At 48.0% G+C, this 24,367-nt stretch overlaps 1 protein-coding gene across 1 annotated transcript in view; it reads right to left on the reverse strand.

Moving 5' to 3' along the window:
• The window catches only part of SPATA6L (spermatogenesis associated 6 like), a 112,086-nt gene that overhangs the window by 86,185 nt on the left and 1,534 nt on the right, over positions 1–24,367 (reverse strand). The window contains exons 2-4 of the mRNA XM_073634966.1: positions 18,180–18,328; positions 17,953–18,090; positions 2,387–2,435 (exon numbers count right to left, since the gene is read on the reverse strand). Coding sequence (XP_073491067.1) covers positions 2,387–2,435; positions 17,953–18,090; positions 18,180–18,218 — 226 coding nt within the window. The 5' untranslated portion in view covers positions 18,219–18,328. The remainder of the gene's footprint in view (positions 1–2,386; positions 2,436–17,952; positions 18,091–18,179; positions 18,329–24,367) is intronic.

Consider the following 24,367-nt stretch of genomic DNA (forward strand, 5'->3'; position numbering starts at 1 on the left):
TAGGCCAGGAAAAAAAAGTAGTGCATGGCTGTGGTTTTCCAGACTTTCTCACCAATCCAAATGCTTGGTCCTGAATACCAGGAGGGAAAGGTGTTCCTCAAACTTGGGTTATTGGGAAAAGCAAAAGCATGGCTGAACAAATTCCAGTCACTAGGTCGACATGGAAAAAAGAAAAGCTCTCGGGCACCCACGTAGTTGAGCACTTTATATGCAGCTTCATTTACTACAGTTCCAACAGCTGCCACTAGATGGCCCCTGGTAGAAACAGGATTCCCTCCATCAGTTGCAAGTGTTTTTTCCTTACTGTGTTTTTGTTGTGTGAAAAAGAGTGAGAGAGCATATGGGTCAGTAATGTGAGAGTGAAGGAGCAAAAGGGTCAGTTCTCCGGAACTGAGAGAGCATATGTGTCAGTCTTCTGAGCAGTGGTGGCTGGTGCTTAATATTTTGGGGAGGCAGCAAAAAAACCTCCCCCCTCACTCGCACCGCCGCAGTGCTTTGCGCCCTAATCCCACCCTTTTTTTAAGCCAGTTAGAGCCTCGAGCTCTAATCATGTCATTAAAAAAAAAGAAAACTCCATTGAAATCCATGCATCCAGCACCCTGCATGTAGCTTAGGGGCCGGGCGCATGTATTAGGGGAAGTGGCCCCCTGCACCCCATATGGACGGGACGCCACTGGTTGTGAGACTGAGTAAGCATATGGGTCTGTACTGTGAGATTAAGAAAGGCTGCAAGTAGAACATATGGTTGGGTGCAGCTTAATAGCAGAAGGGGTAAGCGACTCAAATCAAAAGTATATTTTAGGAGGCACCAGGGAGAAGACCTGTTCCACAGAGGTGTATAATTTAGTGCTGTCAAGCCAATCCAACTTTGTAAAAATAGAGAAGGTGGCTTAGATGAGCCAGGAAAAAATAGTAGAAGGAGGGGAGGGGGGGGTCCCCCAGTGCTCCACATCCCTACGAGGGAGGAGAAGGGGTTAAATTCCTGGACAAGGGATGAGGGTGTAGACCTTTTAAAGAAGAACAGCCTCGTCCACCGGGATAAATTGCCACCAATGTTGGAACCCAGCAAAACCTGACCCGATCGGCTCCTGCAGGTGTCAGGTCCTTTGGAAAGATGCTAAGTAGGGGAATCCATAGAGACACAGTTGTCTGAACATCCCACAACAGGGATACCAGGAAAGAACAGTAGGCTGAACACAAGAATTAGTGCTCCATGAGGTAGTGGTGAACCTAGCAACTGAAGATCCAGGTCCTCATCCAAGCAGCAGACAGTCAGATCTGGCCACGGTTGACCTTGTAAGAGAGGGGTAGCACTGGGGGGTACAATGTACCATGAAGGGCTTTCCATGTCCCAAAGACAGGGAATTTTTCTGAGGTAGGGAGTGGAGGCCCAGATGGAGAACAGCTACAGAAACCGATTTAACACATCGACCTAGGGAGACTAGGGAAGGTGAATTGCTCTGTACAGTAGGACCGTACAGATAAAAAGGAGTAACTTAGGGGGGGGCACTAGAAGCATTAGATTAGCCTATGGACCAAAAGATAATGTCTCTTTACTGGAATGCTGGATAGGCAAAGTGGTCAAACCCAAACACCTCACTCGTAAGGGAGTATTCTAAAGACAAGCTCTGGACCTAGAAAGAGGATAACTTTTACAAGTACACAAAGAGCCAGAAAGGCACATAATGCACAGCCCAGTGCCCGATGGTCACATTCCAAGCCACCCCACAACACCCAGTACAGCAGAGTCCAGGTACAGCACACCAAAGTCAAGTTTAGGACTTTGGTGCCATATAAAAAAAAAAAAAAAACAACTCAAGCAGCGATGTGGTGAGGAATCTTGATTAATGTCAATAGGAAGAGGAAACCCTTGAACCTAATCAAAGAAAAAATGCTACTAAAAGCTGGCAGACTTTTCTCAGCAGAGTTTAAGATTTTGAATCCTCCTAGGACAGTGGTTCTCAACTCCGGTCCTCAGGACCCACTAACAGGCCGGGTTTGCAAGATAACTAAAATACATCACAGGTGATATCATTTACTGCTCAATGATTGCAGTATTCTTGTCTGCATCTCCCCAAGGTAATACTTAAAATCTGGCCTGTTGGTGGGTCCTGAGGACTGGAGTTGAGAACCACTGTCCTAGGACACTATCAAAAAATAGAGACATGCTGGGTAGAGGAAGGGTTATACAGGGTTGGCTCCCAGTTTTTCTGTTTGCCAGTGTCTAAACCTCCTGTAGGTGGCAATATAATCACAACTGTATCTGAATTCCTGTGTCGATCAATTGATAAAAAACATTGTTTTAACATAAACCAGGTTACAAAAGATACTGTATATAATTTACGAATAGTTTCCATTTAAGCAAAGAATCAGTAGCTCCACTTACTTTCCAAAATTTTAACCACTGCAGCTGGATCTACTTGCTTTTCAAAAACCTGCAAAAATAACACAAATAAAAGATTAAAGATAGATAGTATCAAGGTGTCGCATAGAAATGGATTTAAAATGCAGAGAAGGTGACATTCACTACACATTTGCTGGTTTGGGACATTCAGATCATTCCCCACATACAAAGCACATTTGCTGGGAAGAATTACCTTCACATTTGCTAACTAAAACTACATTTACAAACATTCTTCAATGAAGAATTATGTTTACTGTACTATAGACCCTATTTATAAATCAGACAAATGTCACATTCACTGCATATTTGCTACACATTCACTGAAAACATGTACTTTGCACATACACTTACATACACACATAAACTTATATAGCAAAAGCAGCCCTGACCAGAGTTCCGAGTGCCCAAAACCATTCTTCATAAGAGTTCCCTCTCCCTATTTCACAAAGAACACAACTGCTGCATTATACATTTAGTGAATATTACTGGCAAATACAGTATATATACAGTATATAGGCTATCTCTCCAATACATTTAAACAGCAATAAGAACATTTTTTAAGTAGGATCGAGAAGGTGTAAACTCTGCATGTATAGTATATGTGTATCCACTGGCAGACTTCCCTTAAAAAATTTTGCCCTGGTGGCGGTCACTGACAGTGGAAGTAAGGGATATGTCTTCAATGGGGACACAAAAAGCAATGAAAATGACTCAGGGCCTTTCAGTACAAAAAAAGTTGTTTAACTTTTGATCAAATTGTTATTCACATGAAAGCTTTTTGCTGCATTATTATTTTGTTGCCAAGTTACTTAACTCCCTTTCTACTTCATTTTAGGTTTGACAATCATTTTAAGCAACCTGAAAAAGATGATTCATGTTTTCTCAACTGCACTGAAAAAAAAAGCATGCTGACATTTATCTGAACATCACAAAAAAATAATAAAGACGTCGGCATGTGTAAACCATGAAAATGGCTCTGGGCATTAAAGAAAATCAGCCACAAATGGCCTAAAAAAAAAACTTTTGTAAGATCCTGTAATGAAAGCTGCCATTCCCTAGGTTTCACACAATAGTGCTCTGTGACAGATGCCAAGGTCCCCGGGCTGGCATTCTTATCCCTGCTTTACTACTTAGTGGGTCATAGACCCAAAACAAGCATGCAGGTGATGTATATTAGCACTTCACTGGTCAAAAGAACAATGATATAAAACATCTTACACAGATATAGTGTGCTGAACAAAAAGAATATTCTATAATCCTTTACATTTCATTCCAACAAGACACTTGTACCTGAAAATACAGATAATTTTTTTGTATAGGCCACTGGATAGTGCAGTAAAATAAAATCATCCATAGTTCTGAGTTTAAAGGACAAACCTGTAATTTAATACATTCAAGTATTTTACATTGGTATGCCTGTATAATGAGGCAGGACCCAGTGGCGTATCATCCATGTGTGCAATATGTGTGGTGCACACAGGCCCTGAGGGAGAGTAGGGCCCACTGTGCTCTAACACACATTGCACACATGGATAAGCTGCCGCCATTCCACCTTTGCTCCAATGTGCCTCTCCCTCTGGTCTTATGTGCTCCCCCCGCCCCCACTTCCAGTGCTGCAGGGGATGCGCAAGGGGATTTAACCCCTCCCTCCTACTGCTCAGACCCACCCTGTACTGTATCCTCCCCTTCACTGATCCCCCATGCCCCCCTCCCTTCAGCGCTATTGGCCAGCTTCCCCTGTCATATTTAGCAGTCCCTTCCTAAATGAACACAGTGAGCGATTGGTACTGAATGCTCCTGTGTTCTTTCATCACTGTAGCATAGTAAACCGTGTTTACTATGCTTCAGCTTGTGAATGAATAGGAAGTGTCTATCTAGAGACTTCTATTCATCCATCTGCAGTGCAGCTGAGGCTTCAGAGAAGAGGACTGAGTCCATTCCTTTGTCTCAAAAAAGGGACATCAGGGGTTTTCTTGGACCCCTGATGTTTTATCAAAGCCCGCCCCAAAAAAATAAAAATAACGTTGTAAAAAAAAACAAAAACAAAAAAACATAGTAACCACTCGTTCACACGGGGTATACTACAGAGTACACCCATGTGAGGCCGTGTTTACCCGCATGGGGGTGAACCGGTGTTCCAAGCATCCCTGTGGGGAATATACTGGGGGACAGACAGGCCTGGAGGGGGGGGGGGGTTGGGAGTTAAACCCAGAGATAGATTGTCCTTGGGGAGATAAGAATTGTATTGGGGGACAGACTGACCTGGGGGAGATTATACTGGGGGGGGTTATACTGGGGGAGAGACTGACTGGAGGGAATTGTACTGGGGGACAGACCGACCTTGGGGGGGGAGTTGTACTGGGGGACAGACTGACCTGGGGTAAAAAGATTGACTGACTGATTTTGTTTGAATTAACCGTGCCCCTTAAGCCACTCCCACCACTGCTGTAATTTGGCCACACCCACTGTACGCAGTGGCACGCTACTCATTACTCTTCTACCTGGTGTGTCAAAAGGTGCCCAGAGTTTTTTACAAACCTAGCAATGCCTCTGGCACAATGAAATCCATGCCTACTGTTTTTTTATCAAGAAAAGGGGCCCAACTCATAATCTTACACACAGGCCCACTGACTTATAAAACGCCTCTAGTAGGACCACAAGATTTGGAGTGAGGGACCAGTGTCGTCCCATTCTCACCAGCATATATCAGAAGGTGGGGCTAGATTTGGTGCTACAGACACTAAGACCCCCCTCACACTGAGGCATTTTTCAGGTGCTTTTGGGCTAAAAATAAGTAAAGCGCCTGAAAAACGGCTCCCCTGCAGTCTTAGTGTGAAAGCCGGAGGGCTTTCACACTGAGGGGATGCACTGGCAGGACGTTAAAAAAACTCCTGCAAGCAGCATCTTTGGAGCGCTGAAGGAGCGGTGTATATACCGCTCCTAAACCGCTCCTGCCCATTGAAATGAATGGGCACCACTGCCGAACCACCGGCAAAGTGCCGCTGCAGCAGCGCTTTGCGGGTCGTTTTAACCCTTTTTCATCCGCTAGCAGGCATTAAAACGTTAGAACTGAACACTTTGAAATATGGGTTACTGCATAGGTGAAGGCCATGATATAAACTGAAGGCTTTTTCCTTGGTTTCTTAGGTCCTTAAGGGGGAGGAGGGGTCAAACCAGAATCATCTGATCATGGCTCTGACCAGCATAACCCAACCAATAGGAACAGAGTCTTTCACAGTTTAGAAAGGTAGGATATGTCTTTCTGGGTACAATCAGGCCTGATGAGCAGCTATCAGGGGTCAATTTCAACCATCCCTGATCGTGGGGAAATGTGAACATATGTAAAGATTAAACAGTTATTGTACTGATGAACCAGTTAAGTTGTCTTAGTTCAAATAAAGCCGTATTCTGAATAGAACTGTGGGAGAAAGTACAGTAATTGGTCATTACCTCGTGCTAGAAGGATGAGAGCTAGGACTAGGGTAAGTAGTCATATTAGTTCAGACATTTTATACTTCATCCTGTGTCATTTCAGGATTCAGAATTCAGGATTCTGGTTGTCTTCTGTTGATCTTTCTCAAAAGGTAACTCACAAAAGGAGTTACTGTCAAATGAGGCCTTGCCATCCTGATAGTCTGTGCACTGATCATCTTTGGGTGTTATAGGTGAAAAGGGGAAACTTCATCTGTATTGTCTTGTCAGCAAGTAAAATAAACCTGCTAGGTGTTTTGAAACTAAGTCTTCCCCCAGTATTTTCCAGTGTGCATTCTACAACGTATGATTGCAGGAGGTCACTGTCATGTACCTGGTAGAGGCTGAACTGATGAGAGTGCTGTCCCTTACATCTTCTGTCCTGTTTGTCCTCTAAGATTGATGACAGAGAAGGACATGACAGAGAGTGGCACAGGTGCATGTAGTAAGTTCTGACCAGCAGAATACCTGGATCTTGTAATGAAGTAGAAGTTGAAGAACAGGAACTCCTGCCAGATGTCATCACAGGGCTTGCAGAAGCAGGAGGTAGAAACGTGGTTGAACAGGCAGAAGTTGGCAACATGCAGATGGCAGAGGTAAATTCAGAGGATGAGAGCATAAACAGGTCAGCATCACATGGGCAAAAGATGAGCCAAAGGGATAAGCAAGGTGTGGAGTCCAGAAGCAAGCCAGAGGTCAGGTACCAGAGGGATCCAGATCAGGCATAAATCAGCAGGCAAACCAGCTATATCACAGAAAAAAGCAGGGTCTGGTCACAAGAGCTGGTGACCACTCAGCACTGATCGGGTCCGGTTTGTGCCAGAACTCTCGAACATCGCAAAAGTTCGGACCAAACCGCAAACCATATTAAAGTCTACAGGACTCGAATCTGAAAAATAAAAAGTCCCCATTTTGAAGGCCAATGAGGCCTTAGGCAGAGAAATTTGCCTGCTAAACTCTACAGCTGCTGGTGTGCTGCTGGCAGACCTGTTGCAAGGACCTGTGAAACCCTTTGCTATACCATCAACCATGTCAGTGGAGGCTGCTGAGAGGTCATGAGATATAGCAGGGGTAGACATGAAAGTGAGGAGTGAGGAAAAGAAGAACTGTGCCCCTTGTGTGTGGCTTTCAGGTGCTCTTGCCATGCAAGTTATTGGCCTTCAAAATGGGGACTTTTTATTTTTCAGATTCAAGTCCTGTAGACTTTAATATGGTTTGCGGTTTGGTCCGAACTTTTGCGATGTTCGAGAGTTCTGGCACAAACCGGCAAATAAGGCAAGTTATTGGCCATAAAAAGGGTTTGGGGCCCCGAGTACTGCCCTGGGTGACATGTACCAATGTAGAAAAAACTTATTAAAAAGATCAGCAGTGATTTTAATGATGCTTAAAGTGAAACAATAAAATGAATAATTCCTTTAAATATAGTGCCTGGGGTCCTCTTAGTCTGCCTGAAAAGTGGCACATCTGTACCATGTATAGAACCTGCTGCAGCAAAACTGATTAATAAAGAAAAAAAAAAGTACATTTAAAATTATTTTCCCTGCAAGCTTTCTTTATTTGGACAAGCTGGAATTTAGATAGTAGTATGTGGGTGGCAGCGAGTGTATTTTTTTTTTTTCGATGCAGCAGCTGGGGCAGAGAAATTTGCCTGCTAAACTCTACAGCTGCTGGTGTGCTGCTGGCAGACCTGTTGCAAGGACCTGTGAAACCCTTTGCTATACCATCAACCATGTCAGTGGAGGCTGCTGAGAGGTCATGAGATATAGCAGGGGTAGACATGAAAGTGCATAGCTGCCAACTGTCCCGGATTTCCCGGGACATTCCCGGGACTTGAACTTCATTCCCGAATTTGTGGTGTCCTGGGAAATGTCCCGAAAAATCCGGTTCCCGTTTTCGAAACTGCCGCCGCCGCTAGAGGTCGGCGGCCGGCGGAGACCGCCATTTTGTGGAAGTTCAGGAAGACGGCTGGGGGGGGGCTAGACGAAGCTTCTGCGTCGCCGCCCACCCCCTGCCCCGCTCCGACTCGGCCCGCCCCGCTCCGACTCGCCCCGCTCCGCCTCGGCCCGCCTACCCCCCGCTCCACTGCCAGTCTGATATGGAAAGGGGCGGGGGTTCTAGCCATGCTGCGGACACACCTCTGAGGTGGGGGGAGCGCGCGCACCGCTGTGGGACACCTGATGTGAGTGGGGGGGGCACTGGGGACACCTGATGTGAGTGGGGGGGCACTGGGGACACCTGATGTGAGTGGGGGGGCACTGGGGACACCTGATGTGAGTGGGGGGGGCACTGGGGACACCTGATGTGAGGGGGGGCACTGGGGACACCTGATGTGAGGGGGGGGCACTGGGGACACCTGATGTGAGGGGGGGCACAGGGGACTCCTTATGTGAGGGGGAGCTCCGCCGGGGACACCTGATGTGAGGAGGGGCTCCGCCGGGGACTCCTGATGTGAGGGGGGCTCCGCCGGGGACTCCTGATGTGAGGGGGGGCTCCGCCGGGGACTCCTGATGTGAGGGGGAGCTCTGCCAGGGACACCTAATGTGAGGGGGGCTCCGCCGGGGACTCCTGATGTGAGGGGGGGCTCCGCCGGGGACTCCTGATGTGAGGGGGGACTCCTGATTGTGAGGGGGGGCTCCGCCGGGGACCCCTGATGTGAGGGGGAGCTCCACGGGGGACTCCTGATGTGAGGGGGGGCTCCGCCGGGGACTCCTGATGTGAGGGGGGGCTCCGCCGGGGACTCCTGATGTGAGGGGGGACTCTTGATTGTGAGGGGGGGCTCCGCCGGGGACCCCTGATGTGAGGGGGAGCTCCACCGGGGACTCCTGATGTGAGGGGGGGCTCCGCCGGGGACTCCTGATGTGAGGGGGGGCTCCGCCGGGGACTCCTGATGTGAGGGGGGGCTCCGCCGGGGACTCCTGATGTGAGGGGGGGCTCCGCCGGGGACTCCTGATGTGAGGGGGGGCTCCGCCGAGGACTCCTGATGTGAGGGGGGGCTCCGCCGGGGACTCCTGATGTGAGGGGGGGCTCCGCCGGGGACTCCTGATGTGAGGGGGAGCTCCGCCGGGGACTCCTGATGTGAGGGGGGGCTCCGCCGGGGACTCCTAATGTGAGGGGGGGCTCCGCCGGGGACTCCTGATGTGAGGGGGAGCTCCGCCGGGGACTCCTGATGTGAGGGGGGGCTCCGCCGGGGACTCCTGATGTGAGGGGGGGCTCCGCCGGGGACTCCTGATGTGAGGGGGGGCTCCGCCGGGGACTCCTGGTGTGAGGGGGGGCTCCGCCGGGGACTCCTGGTGTGAGGGGGGGCTCCGCCGGGGACTCCTGGTGTGAGGGGGGGCTCCACCGGGGACTCCTGGTGTGAGGGGGGGCTCCGCTGGGGACATCTGATGCAAGGACGGACTCTGCTCGGACATCTGAAGCAAGGACGGACGGCTGGTGGCAGGCGACGTGGCTGGTGACACGCTCAGGGATCCCACTGATTCTGCATTATGGTGAGTTGAATGATTTCATTTTATATTACAATGTAATAATAGAAATAATGCGCTTCAATCATCCTGACACCATAACAACCATGGTGCCGGGATGATTGAAGTGCTAACATCAGGTGTTTGGAGTATCTTTATCTGCTGATTGTTAAACTTTCTAGAATACACATATTTCTATTGTGTAGGATCTGGGGCTGCTGTCCCGTCATTTCCCTCTCTCTCCCCCTCTCTCCCCCTCTCCATCCCTCATTCATTTCAGACTCTAACCACACCCTCTAGAGCCACGCCCATTTAAGCCACGCCCACAATTTCGCGTAAACCACCCCCATTCGCGCGCCGCACTTGTCTATTTTTGCTAGGCCACGCCTGCTGGCGAATGCCCCGCCCCCTAATTATTGGACAGCTCTGCCTACAGCCACAAAAGTGTCCCACATTTTTTTTTTACAATGTTGGCAACTATGAAAGTGAGGAGTGAGGAAAAGAAGAACTGTGCCCCTTGTGTGTGGCGTTTAGGTGCTCTTGCCAACAGACTGGGTGGTGGGAGGTTAAATGTGTCCGAGAAATAGTAGAAACTTCACCTGTCAGCGTCGGTGCTTCCCAGTGCGCCTGCGTGGGAGAGTAGCACTACGGCGCATACGAGTGCACGATACTGCGGGTCGGCGCACGCAAGTGTGCGCAACGGCGTGGGCACGCGCACACTACTGTGCGCACGGTGTGAGTCTTCTGGCGGGCCTATATAAAGCAGTCTTGTTGCTTGTCTCATTGCTGGTTTGTCTTTTCAGCTTCCAGTGTTCCTGTTCCCAAGTCTTGTTTACCTGTGCCTGCCTACTGTGACCCGCATCGTCTTGACCATCTCTGAACTTCTCCTGCATTTGTCCTCGGCTTGCCTTACGGACTTCTCTTCCTGCCTGATCCCTGTGTTTGACCCTCGGCCTGTTCTAAGGACTTTGCTATTGCCTGATCCCTGTGTTTGATCCTCGGCCTGCTACAAAGACTTCTCCTCTGCCTGATTAACGTGCATGACCCCGGCTTGCTTAAAGGACTTCCTCTCTACTTAGACCCTCAGCCTCTTCATTAGACTTTGCTTCAGTCACCCTCTCCAGATCAAGGTGTTTGAGCCTCAGCTGGTTTTCCTCATCGGTCCAGCATCCTAGTCTTCTCTCTGCCAGAAGTTTCTTCACGCAAGCCTCCTCTACCTGCTGGCAACCCATGCTCCTCCGTGCCCAATACCTTCTGTGCCACCTCCAGGGGTATAGCGCACTCAGTTGCAAGGGAAGCCGCTCTCAGCATCTCGGCCCTGGTGAGTACCTGATAGGACAATCCAGCCATGAGCGAGGCTGACAGAGCTGGCTCTCCCCTTGAGGCGCTCTGCCAGCAGGTTTCAGCCCTTACCCAGGCTGTTCAGAGACTCCAAGACGGCTATTTTCAGATTGAAGGCCATCTTCAACACCTGACTACTTCAAGCCTCTCAGACACCATGTCAGCATCTGCCAGCGGGACATCTCCCCCTCAGAGTCAAGTTAACCCAGCTCCCGCAGTGGTAATGACCCTTCCTGAACCCAGGGCCCCCATTTCGGAGCGGTTTTCCAGGAACTGGAAGAAGTACAGGGCATTCAAAAATGCCTGTCTATTGTATTTTGTCCTCCAACCCAGGACTTTTCATTCCGAATCTGTGAAGGTGGGATTTATCATCTCCTTACTATCTGACGAACCGCAATCTTAGGCTCACAACCTCCTTGAGCAGAGGAGCCCCCTCCTCAACTCGGCGGACACCTTCTTTGATTCAATGGCCCAACTATATGATGACCCACAGCACACTGCCACAGACGAGTCCATCCTGCACACTCTGACCCAGGGAAAGAGACCTGTGGAGGACTACACTGTGGAATTCCGAAAATGGTCTGGAGACACAAACTGGAATGAGGCCGCTCTTAAATACCAATATCTCCAAGGTCTCTCGGAAACCCTAAAGGACGAGTTGGCTCGGGTGGATACTCCTGCCTGCTTGGAAGACCTGATCCAACTCGCCACCAAACTTGACAGACGCCTAAGGGAGCGTCGCTCCAAGCGCTTCCAGTCCTCCAGACCTACCTGGATGCTGCCACGGGTGCCACCTGTTCCTGCACCTTCTGCAGCCCCTTCCTCATCCCCCGACTGTGAGCCCATGCAACTGGGTTTGGTTCGGTCCCCGCTCTCTCCTGATGAAAGACTCCGCCGGCGCCAAGCCAACCTTTGCCTGTACTGTGGAGAGGCCGGCCACTTCTTCCGCAACTGCCCTGTCAGACCTAGTAAGTGCCGTCCACAGTCTGCCATGAACTTTCAAGTTGCTAGTTCAAACCAATCTCACCTTGTCCTCCCGGTCTCATTGCAGGTGGCGGAAGAGGAGGTCCAGGTGCCGGCCATCGTTGACTCAGGAGCCTGCTTTTTGGATGCATCTCTAGCCCAAAGCCCGCACATCCCCCTACAAGTCAAGAAACAATGTCTGCAAATACATCTGGCAGATGGGTCCCTACCCTGCTCTGGGCCCGTCACTCAGGAAACTAAGCCTATTCTTACCTCCACGGACTCTGGCCATAAAGAATTTCTTCGCTTTGACATTATAAGTTCACTTATGTTTCCAATTATCCTGGGATATCCATGGTTGCAGGTCCATGATCCTCAGATCAATTGGAGCAAAAAAGAAAATCTTTTCTCCTCCACGTATTGCTCTCAGCATTGCCTTTTGCCAAAATACGACAGAACTGCTGCTTGTTTAGCTCTACAAACAGTACCAGATAACCTCCAGCATGTCCCCTCAGCATATCATGAATTTCTGGACATTTTTGATAAAAAGAAAGCAGGCAGTTTGCCACCCCATCAGCCTTATGATTGCCCTATTGATCTCCTACCCATGTCCGAGATCCCTTTCGGCCGCATTTTTCCTCTATCAGAGATCGAATTAGAAGCCCTCCGCTCCTACAGCGACGAAAATCTTGAAAAAGGATTCATCCGTCCTTCTTCTTCCCCAGCTGGAGCAGGAATCGTTTTAGTCAAAAAAAAAGACGAATCCCTGAGGCCTTGTGTGGACTATAGGAGCTTAATAAAATTACTATCAAGAACAGGTGTCCACTCCCTCTTATTCCTGAACTTTTCCAACGTCTCCGAACCGCTCAAGTATATACCAAACTAGATCTCTGGGGAGCATACAATCTTGTTCGGATACGTGATGGAGACGAGTGGAAGACAGCCTTCAGGTCCAGATTTGGGTACTTTGAATATTTAGTGATGCCTTTTGGGCTCTGTAATGCCCCGGCTACATTTCAACATCTGGTCAACGACATCTTCCGTGAGTATCTGGATAACTTTGTAATTGATTATCTTGATGACATCTTGATCTTTTCCACCACAGTAGAAATACATTGTATCCATGTGAAGAAGGTGCTCTCGATCCTCAGAAAACATGGCCTATACTTTAAATGGGGGAAATGTGAATTTGAGAAGGATACCATCCAGTTCCTCGGGTTCATCACCTCTGTAGGAGGGGTCGCAATGGACCCACAGAAAGTTAGAGCCATCCAGGAATGGCCAGCCCCTTCAGATAAAAAGGGGATCCAGCGATTTGTTGGCTTTGCCAATTTTTATCGCAGATTCATTAAAGGATTCTCTTCCATCATCTCCCCCATCACTCAACTAACCCGCCAGCAGACTAGGTTCCAATAGTCCCAGGAAGCCAGGAAGCTTTCAATGAACTAAAGAGACTTTTCATGTCGGCTCCTATTCTCCAACATACCAATCCAGTTTTGCCCTATGTGCTTGAAGTGGATGCCTCGGAGTCAGCAATGGGGGTAATCCTGTCTCAAAGAAGTGGCCAAAAAGCTCTGCTCCACCCGGTGGCCTTTGCCTCTCGTAAACTCAGCCCTCCAGAGAAAAATTATGATGTCGGGGACTAGCCATAAAATTTGCCTTAGAAGAGTGGAGATATTTGCTGGAAGGGGCACCCCAACCCATCATGATTTTCACAGACCACTGTAACCTGGAGTATCTCCGAACAGCCAAATGCCTTAGACCTCGTCAGGCCCGTTGGGCCTTATTCTTCTCCAGGTTCAACTTCCATAGCTCATACCGACCTGGCTCTAAGAACGGGAAGGCGGACGCACTCTCCCGTATGTTCCCAGAAATCAATGAATCAAAAGAACCTGGAACCATCCTATCTCCACACAACTTCCTTAGCCTCATTCAGCCCAACCTCAGATCAGCCATTAAACAGGCCTCCAGTAAACCCGAAGTATCCTTCCTGGAAAAGAGAGACGGTTTGTTATGGGCCCAAGACAAGGTATTCGTTCCTCCTCCGGTAAGACTTCAGATTTTGCAAACTTTTCACGGCCACAAGCTGGCAGGACACTTTGGAATACAGAAAACCTCTGAACTAATCAATCGCTCCTTCTGGTGGCCAGGTTGGAGACAAGACTGCAAAGAGTATGTACAATCTTGAGACGTCCCTAGAAAAAGGGCTCTATGGTCTTTTTCGTTGAGCTGCCACCCTCTGAGAAGTTTACTACCATCCTAGTGGTTGTTGACCGCCTCTCAAAAATGGCACACTTCCTGCCCATAATAGGCACTCCTTCTGCTTCAACGACTGCAAAAATCTTTATAAAAGAAGTGGTAAGACCTCATGGTGTTCCTCACAACATTGTATCCGACAGGGGAATTTAATTCACTTCAAAATTTTGGAAGGATCTGTGCAAATCTCTAGAAATCAAGACCTGCTTCTCTTCTGCATATCATCCACAAAGCAATGGCCAGACAGAGAGGACAAATCAAACTCTAGAGCAATACCTCCGTTGTTTTTGCTCCTGCTCCCAAGATGACTGGTCTTCTCTTTTACCTTGCGCAGAGTTTGCCTACAACAACTCCATACACTCTGCCATCAACCAATTGCCTTTCTGGGCAAACTACGGTTTTCACCCTTCTTTTCTACCAGATTTCATTCCCGAAGCTGCAACTCCTGCAGTACAGGATCGAATGCATTTTATCCAAACAACGTCCTTGCAGATTTAAGAAGCCATGAAGAAAGCCCAAAAGAGCTACGAAGAGTACTATAATAAAGCAAGAAAGAGTAACCCAAGTTTCAAAGTTGGAGATAAAGTGTGGCTATCTGCTATCAATCTCAAACTACCTTGCCCGTCACGTAAATTAGGCCCAAAGTTCATTGGTCCTTTTGAAATTAGGAGGGTAGTAAATTCTGTGGCTTTCAAACTGACCTGGCCCAGCTCTTATAGGATACACCCGGTGTTCCATGCCTCTTTACTAAAGCCGGTCATCCCCAACTCTTTCCCAGGAAGAGAAGAACTACCTCCTCCACCAAATAGGATTAAAGGAGAAGAGGAATTTGAAGTGGAGGCAATAGTAGACTGCAGAAAGAGGGGGGGATGGGTACAATACTAGTTAAGTGGAAGGGGTATCCCCCAGAGGACAATTCTTGGGAACCTTCTAGCAATGTCCATGCTCCTCACTTAGTGCAAGAATTTCACAGAAGACACCCAGGGATCTTGGTTAGGTTGGGCATCCGGAGGCTGCCCCTTGGGGGGGGGGCACTGTCAGAGAAATAGTAGAAACTTCACCTGTCAGCGTCGGCACTTCCCAGTGCCCCTGAGCGGGAGAGTAGCGCTACGGCGCATATGAGTGCATGATACTGCGGGTCGGCGCACGCGAGTGCGCGGTACTGCGCAACGGCGTGGGCACGCGCGCACTACTGTGCGCACGGCGTGAGTCTCCTGGCGGGCCTATATAAAGCAGCCTTGTTGCTTGTCTCATTGCTGGTTTGTCTCTTCAGCTTCCAGTGTTCCTGTTCCCAAGTCTTGTTTACCTGTGCCTGCCTGCTGTGACCCGGATCGTCTTGACCATCTCTGAACTTCTCCTGCATTTGACCTCCACTTGTGTTACGGACTTCTCTTCCTGCTTGATCCCTGTATTTGACCCTCGGCCTGTTCTAAGGACTTTGCTATTGCCTGATCCCTGTGTTTGATCCTCGGCCTGCTATAAAGACTTCTCCTGCCTGATTAACGTGCATGACCCCGGCTTGCTTAGACTTCCCCTCTACTGGACCACGGTGTTTTATCCTCAGCCTCTTCATTAGACTTTGCTTCAGTCACCCTCTCCAGATCAAGGTGTTTGAGCCTCAGCCGGTTTTCCTCATCGGTCCAGCATCCTAGTCTTCTCTCCGCCAGAAGTTCCTTCACGCAAGCCTCCTTTACCTGCTGGCGACCCATGGCCCCTCTGTGCCTAATACCTTCTGTGCCACCTCCAGGGGTATAGCGCACTCAGTTGCATAGGAAGCCGCTATCAGCATCTCGGCCCTGGTGAGTACCTGATAAAATACCTTTTCAGGCATTTGGTACCGTAATGGCTGCTGTTTTTGCCACGCTTGATCTGTTTGCGGCAGAGATTGCAAATTGAAACAGTTCGATCAGCTGCATGTGCTAAAAAAGGCCCACATAGCTGAGCTGTGGGAAGTGGGCCGGCAGAGAATAGCTCCACAATCTGATGGAATAGGGTGGCTGCTCTCTACTCATCCATGATGGCTGCCTCTGGAGGGAATCCTGCCTCATTGGGGTTGTGCCTCCCCCTCACTTTCCTCCTCTGCTCTATCCGGCACCCAAGTCGTGTCAGTGCCCTCATCATCATCATCCCCTCCATCCTCATCATCACTGGAGCCAACTTGGCAATACACTGTGGGTCGGGGAAAATGACTGTCAATTTGTTGTTTATTATTGTTCTCCCCTCTCTGTAGGCTCATTTTACTTCCTTCTTCTACCTCAGAACCAACACCAGAATCAAGTAATGTCTGTGCATCCTCAAGCAAGTGGCTGACGCTGTGTTCAAAAAATGTAGCTGACTCCTCCATGCATGATGCTGGGGCTTTGGCAGGGGTAGCTGTGGACAAAGAGGCAGAATAAGCCACTCTTGCAGCTGTGGTGGACTGCGCCAGCTTGGGTCATAGAGGATTAGGAGGATGAGGAGGATTTAGTAAGTCAGTCCTCCACCTCCTCTGCATGCTGTAGCATGGCAACATCACTAAACAGAGACAAATGTGTCCTGTCTGAGGAGGGACCATGCCCACCTTTGCTTGTGGACACAATCGCTGCTGGCCCCCTTATAGAGGCATGGGAACATCTGCCTCTCCTTGCTCCCCCCACCCAGGCATGATAGGGGGGAGCTTGTTATCCAAATTTGACACAGGTCTTAATCTCAGGAAACTGATAGAAAGGCAGCCCGTTGGGGCCTTTGAACTTCACAACCTTACTTCATTAGTTCAGGAAAAGGGGTTCACTTGGTGGGAGCCAACAAAAGAACTGGGGACTTCTGAAGAAGGCAGCAGTTGAAGGAGCCGAGTCAGGGTCAAGGTTGGAAACGCTCACCTGTCTTCTTCCCTTCTCACAGCTCTTATCAGTAGGATCTTCTGAACAGAGAAGCTACATTTTGTGTTTGGGCTCCATCCTCTGAGAAGCTAGCAAGAGGGACAGCCTGGCTAGAAACTTAAGCAGGCCTTGGCCAAGGCGTATTGATAAGGACAAGGACAAGGGAAAACTCAAGGTCTTTGACTACTATCAGCCCAGAAGAGCAAGTATCTAGAAGGTAGGGGCTTTAGAGATTATTTGTCAGTTTATTTCTGTCTGTGTCTCTGCTAGGGAGATCCCTGCTCTCTAATATTCCTGATGACCATTGTCACTAGGACTTAAAATGAGAGGAAATCCAAAATTTTGAGTTGTCACCAGAACAGGAATAGAGGGAAAATCTTGCAATGTGGGGACATTGACAACTGTTTAATAGGGGATTTTCCTCACATTGGAAAGATATCCTCTCACTTCCTGTTCTGCCTGCAGCTATCAAAAATCTGACAGGGGTATCAATCATTCCCTACTTCATCCTACTTTCAAATGAAAAATAAAACAGGTTTTGGCCTTAGATACACTGTCTTCCTCAGGCAGAACTAAACCTTCTTATTCTTTACAACCAATGATGTTGCCATCTTAGCCTCTGTTTGGTCTGCAGTTGCTATGGTGCTGTACATATGATCAGTTGACACCACCTAATTGATAAACAAGCAACTGCGACAGTTATCATTCAACAATTAGGCTCGGTTCACACTAGGGGCGGCACGACTTGCAGGTCGCCTCACCGAGGCGACCTGCACACGACAGGGGCGGCGACTTGCAAAACGACTTCTATATAGAAGTCTATGCAAGTCGCCTCAAAAGAAGTACAGGAACCTTTTTCTAAGTCGGAGCGACGCAACGGTTCCATTGTACAGAACGGGAGGCGACTTGTCAGGCGACTAGGTCGCCTGACAAGTCGCCCCCGTGTGAACCGGCACTTAAAATGATGGGTTTAGTTCTGCTTTAAGAAAAAACTCCAATGACATATCTTTATTTTTTTACATATAAATACTTTAAACCTTTATGATTCAGAGTAATCTCAATATCTCTTATGTTTTAGTGTGCATAGATGACCACCCCAAACTAGACATTTAATACTTCCTTACAAGCATGATATAGGTTAATATGTTTTGGCAAGGTACACGGCTACAGTGACAACCTATAAAAGCGGACTTCTCACCTTTTCAAACCTCATTTTTTCATGAAACAGTAGTGGGAATACAGCAGGAAGGCACCTTGTCTCTTTGCACTGACCCAGAAGGCATACATTAAGAAAAATGTCATCTTTATCTGGCAAGAATACCCCAGGACAGGTAACCTAAGAAACAAAATCCCATAGCATTATATTTATATCCAATATTGATGCAATATTTTATTCTTCAGTATTTTACCCATAGCAACACTTACAGCATGTATCTGAATCTCCACCACAACTTTCAGAGGCATGTCTGGGGAAGCTGAGAGCAAGTATGGTAATAACTAGTGGTATTTTAACTGATGAATACTTTTGTCAGCAAAGATGTTACTTAGCCATAACAGGTCGAGACACCGTATCTCTGCAAAGAGAAACACACATTGTACTGTATTATTATTATTATTAACATGTGATAATAATTTCTAGCATAGGTGTGCACAGCCTATTGCATTAGGGTGTGCACCTCAAAGCTCCAACACATATGCATTTGAAATATTTATCGGCCTCTTCCCCGCTCTCCAGCCTGAAACAACGGGAAGAAGGGGGAGCAAGGGAGCACATGGGGGGGTCCGAACAACAGAAGGAGGAGGAACGGGAAAAGGAGGGGTGGCATATATTAGTACCGATCCCCTATATATTCCCCCTGTGACAGTTGAATGTTGACATAAGGGAGAGGAGGAGAAGCCTAGCTTCAGATGCTGCAGGAGGAAAATACAAATCGGTTTCACTAAATTCCACCTCCGCCACCTCTCCAGTCTAGGTTTTGAGAGTTGTCAAGGAAGGATTGCGGTTTACCTGTCACCTGCTCACCATTGACAGGTTGCCAACCCAAGGATTAGGGTGTGCCCAGGCACACCCCTTGCGCACACCTATGATTTCTAGGGACATTTGCTTGCTACGGTAACTCAGGAGAATTTACAAAGACTAGAGCAGACTAAATTTGGAACAGCTGTATACAGCAACCAATCTAGCTTCACCTTCTTCAGTTAAAAAGGGAACTAAACTCATTGATTTAAAGTGGAATTCCTGCATACAGTCCCACTGTATGTAGGAACCCCATCATCCTCTCTTGCTCGCTCTAGAGATGGACTATGAATATTGTAGTATGAATGGAACAGTGCACATGACTGTAACTAACGTGCACTGCTCATGCCAAACATTACCTCCCAACATTTTGAGATTGGAATGAGGGACACCTACTAGCAAACGTATGTGGGCACAGGACACGCCCCCTGCCACGCCCCCTTAAAGGAGAATTAACCCAAACAAAAGTTTAATTCAATCCAAAAGTGCTTTTTTTACCACTACTATTCCTTTATATTGGCTTTTAAGCTATACAAATGCAGCAATTTAGAAACTAGATGAAAGGTTTAGCACGGGGAAACACTTTTTGAAAGATAAAAAGTGCATTTTATATACAACTATATAGACCAGACCAAAATGAGGGACAAATGAGATGGAATAAGGGACAGAGGGTCATTGCTCCAAACCAGGGACAGTTGGGAGGTATGGCCAAACAAACAGATGTGAGGGGGGAAATGAGAGCTTTGAAAGCTCCAAGAGGATGTCACAAGGTGGCAAAAACACTATGAAAGTGAAATTAAACCCTCCTATCCTTTTCAGCCAAGAAAGCTGATAACTGCAACCACACACACACACACATGGGCGTCCGTAGATATTTTTTCGGGGGGGCCATTTTAAGGTCACCCATGCTCCGCCCATTTTTGACAATATCATAAAGGGTTGGGGCTTAGTCATCATCACATAAAGCACAGGCATGCAAAGGTTTGAGAAACCTGATGCAAAAGCTTAATAGAAGGATCAAGCTGCCAGTGTCTGATTAGCAATTTCTAATCTGTTTTTATGTGTACACAAGTTTCCACTAATGACTTTTCTTTCTGAAAATGCCAGCACCATGGCTCTGTTTTTCCAATATTTATATTCATAAACCCGGAGGAATGCAGATAAGAATTTTTAACTTTCCTTAAACTTTTCTGATGTGCATACAGGCTCTGGCTTAGAAAGCATTTAGACCCACGGGTCAGCATTTAGGCCAGGTAAAGAGCTTTTTTAGAAGGTTAGCAATGATATCTCCCGCATATCTATCATGAAATAATTAATTTAACACCTTGACCGCAACTATACAAGTAGTGCTGTTAGATGAGCTCCAGAACATGTACACAGGCTACCTCACCTCAGGCAGGTGCTGGTACAGGTGGACAGCTCACACTCAGCTCTTCAGGTGTGCACCCTTCCTTCCCTCAGGCTCTGAGCCGCACTGTCTAGGGAAGATAGGCCATCTTGCTCCGGGGGGGGCATTTGCCCCCCCCCCCCCCCCATGTGAACGCCCATGCACACATAAAACAACAGTTTTCTATCATGTTCACACCAGAGGGTATACTTCTCTGTCTTCCATAGCTGTGTGATTTTATGCAACGTTTACATATTATTGCACTGCAATGCACAGAAATGTGTACAAATTAGTCAAAATGCATCGCAATGCAGAGGAAACATGCCTCTGAAAAAAAAAACTATGCAGAAAGACGTGCATAAAATGCATAGAAGCACGCATCAAAATGCAAAACGTGCATAAAGACAAGCCAAAGAAAAATTAACTGCAGGCGTGCTTCTACAGTATCTCACAAAAGTGAGTACACTCCTCACATTTTTGTTAATATTTTATTGTATCTTTTAATGTGACAACACTGAAGAAACGACACTTTGCTACAATGTAAAGTAGTGAGTGTACAGCTTGTATAACAGTGTAAATTTGCTGTCCCCTCAAAATAACTCAACACACAGCCATTAATGTCTAAATCGCTGGCAACAAAAGTGAAAAGTGTTTAACATCCAAACATCAGGGATTTTTGTCTGAAAGAATTATTAAAGTGAGTCATTAACCACTTCAGCCCCGGAAGGATTTACCCCCTTAATGACCAGAGCATTTATTGCGATTCGGCACTGCGTCGCTTTAACTGACAATTGCGCGGTCGTGCGATGCTGTACCAAAACAAAATTGACGTCCTTTTTTTCCCACAAATAGAGCTTTCTTTTGGTGGTAATTGATCACCTCTGCGTTTTTTATTTTTTGGGCTATAAACAAAAAAAGACTGACAATTTTGAAAAAAAAGCAATTTCCTGACAGACTCCATGGCAGTCTACGTGTGGGTTAAACCCGCCTCCTTTCCAATGCTATAGGACCCCAATCCCATAAATTTGAGCTCACAGCCAGAGATTGCGTTCCTTTTTTGTCCTCCTTGTTGGACCCACAAGCAATGTACTTACGTTTCCAGATGTCAAATCAATTGAGGTTGATGCCAGGCATACGTCCTGAGCGGTGTCAAGATAGCCCAGGGCCCAGCCATGGGCGGGTGCGTGGCTCCAGGCCTTTGTGTCCAGTGGTGGGGACAGCCTTTGTATGCCCAGGCGTGGAGGATCGGCTGGCAAGGTCTTAAGATTCCTCCATGGCAGCAGTTTGTGTATATGTGTGTCTTCCCCTTATGCGCCCTGTCCCGTTTTGTTAGGCAAAGCAAAAGTCGCCTTCCTAATAGCCATCACTTCGGCCAAAAGGGTTTCTGAGATTGAGGCCTTGGGTCACGAAGAACCATTCCTGACTTTCTTCCTCATCCCTATGCTCCGCTCAAATCCAAAAGTTACCTCAGTGTTCCATGAGAACCAAGAAATTGGTGAAATACTGAAGGAATACCTGCAAGCTACTTCCATCAGGAAGTCCATCAGGAAATATGTGCCATGGTGTTGCAGATATGATCAGTTATGACACCAGCCATGAGTGGAAGGAAAGAAAATTTCTCCATTCCCCCATCAACACAGTCAGCGTTAATGGGGGAATCCCTCCCACAGTGCTATTGCCGGCGGGGAGTGCAGGAAGCCTTTTCCAAAGGCTGAATGCAAAGGCAGAATACAATGATCACTGCTGACGGCTGTAGCCAACGACAAGGATCGAGCAAAAAAAAAAACAGGCTGGCTGAACTGAAGTCGATCGATGGGTCAACTTCAGTACAACCAGCCAGCCCAGAGATCGAAATTCAGACAGTTCGCGCTAAACTAGCTGGATATTGATCTGTCTATTCTGCCCATATTTCCCCTCATTAAAGCGGAAGAAAACCCATTGATTTAACAGTTTAAAAAAACAATTTCATTTGCAAATTACATTTCTGGGACGTGCCAGGAATGTAACTGTCACATTGGTTGTGCTCTCGACAAAATGGTCACACCATCCAATGGCTGGTGTCATAACACATGTGCCACATCATGGTAGCTGAAGTTTAAACAGAGGCCAAGATGGCAGCTTCCTTGGCTGAAACCGATAGGAGGGTTTACTTCCACTTTAAGTACTATAAGCCCCAGAAGCCCTGAGCCTGCTTTTGGGGCCAGTTCACACCAAAAACACATGGAAAGTAGGTTATATGTTTTCCAATGGCATAGTTCACACCAGTGCAATCATTTCCTGGGTGCTCTAGTTCCAGAAAAAAAGTAAAACATTCTGCATTTTTCCTGCACTGGACTATACTGGAATGCAGTAAAACGCATCAAAAACTCACCGGACCCCAATACAGTAAAAAAAAAAAAAAAAAAAACTGAAAAAAGAGCATCTGGAATGCATCTGGAAATGGATGAAAAACACATTGGAACTAGGGCTGGGGAAAAAATCAATTTAAATCTTGAATCGAGAGGTCAGATTGATTCAAAATTTAAGCAAATCGATTTTTTTAGATTTTTTTTTTTCACCGCACCGGTCCTGAGGAGCTGCAGGCAGGAAAAAAAAAAAACTCCTAGGGGGTTATCTGATGCGGAGAGGAGCCGCGAGAGCCGCCGGGGGACCTCAGAACAGGGGTGGATCCGGGGGGGGGCAACGGGGCAATTGCCCCCTCCGAGAATGCTGGTGAGAGGGCAGGTGGCTGGCTCCGCGGGAGAGAGAGTGGGCAGGCCGGGCGGGTGACAGTCTGAGAGAGTGGGCGGATGAGAGAGCAGACGAGCCGGGCTGGAGATAGTCTGAGAGAGCGGACGGGCCGGGATGGTGAGAGTCAGAGAGCGGCCCGGCTGCTGGCCAATCAGGGAGCCGGCGGGTGGGGAAGCAGAGAGATGACATCATCTCTCACCGCGTGCCCTTCATCCCTGCAGTTCCACCCTCACTGTGCAGGCAGCCACGGGCAGCAGAGAGATTACATCATCTCTCTGCTGCCTGACTGGTAATCTGCTGCCTGACCCTCTGGGAAACAGAAAATGACAATTGTAGCAGGCAAGTGACAATCCGCAACGCGTGGCAGATGATGTGGCAAGTGACAATCTGCATCTGGTGACAAGCGACGTGGCAAGTGACAATCTGCATCTGGTGGCAGGCGACATGGCAAGTGACAATCTGCAATGTGTGGCAGGTGTTGTGACAATCCGCATCTGGTGGCAAGGTGACGTGGCAAGTGACAATCTGCATCTGGTGGCAGGTGACGTGACAATCTGCATCTGGTGGCAGGTGACGTGGCAAGTGACAATCTGCATCTGGTGGCAGGTGACGTATCAAGTGACAATCTGCATCTGGTGGCAGGCGACATGGCAAGTGACACTCTGCATCTGGTGGCAGGTGACGTGGCAAGTGACAATCCGCAATGTGTGGCAGGTTACGTGACAATCCGCATCTGGTGGCAAGGTGACGTGGCAAGTCACAATCTGCATCTGGTGGCAGGTGACGTGACAATCCGTATCTGGTGGAAGGTGACGTGGTAAGTGACAATTGTAGCAGGCAAGTGACAATCCGCATCTGGGGGCAGGTGACGTGGCAAGTGACAATCCGCATCTGGTGGCAGGTGACGTGGCAAGTGACAAACTGCATCTGGTGGCAGGTGACGTGGCAAGTGACAATTGTAGCAGGCAAGTGACAATCCGCATCTGGGGGGAGGGGACATGGAAAGTGACAATCCGCAATGTGTGACAGGGGATGTGGCAAGTGACAATCCGCAATGTGTGGCAGGTAACGTGGCAAGTGACAATCTGCATCTGGTGTTAGGCGATGTGGCAAGTGACAATTGTAGCAGGAAAGTGACAATCCACATCTGGGGGCAGGTGACATGGCAAGTGACAATCCACATCTGGTGGCAGGCGACGTGGCAAGTGACACGCTCGGGGCTCCCACTGATTCTGCATTATGGTGAGTTGAACTATTTCATTTTATATAACAATGTAATAATAGAAATAATGCGCTTCAATCATCCCGACACCATAACAACTATGGTGCTGTGATGATTGAAGCGCTAACACCAGCCATTTCCCTGATAAATTCCCCCCAAAAAACGTATTTTCTGGCAGTGCCCCTCCCGAGACTAGACTCTGGATCCGCCCCTGCCCCAGAAGAGGATATTCAGGGCCAGTCTGTGCAAAACGAATT

The sequence above is a fragment of the Aquarana catesbeiana genome, linkage group LG01 (assembly GCF_042186555.1).
Source record: "Aquarana catesbeiana isolate 2022-GZ linkage group LG01, ASM4218655v1, whole genome shotgun sequence".
Taxonomy (NCBI): domain Eukaryota; kingdom Metazoa; phylum Chordata; class Amphibia; order Anura; family Ranidae; genus Aquarana; species Aquarana catesbeiana.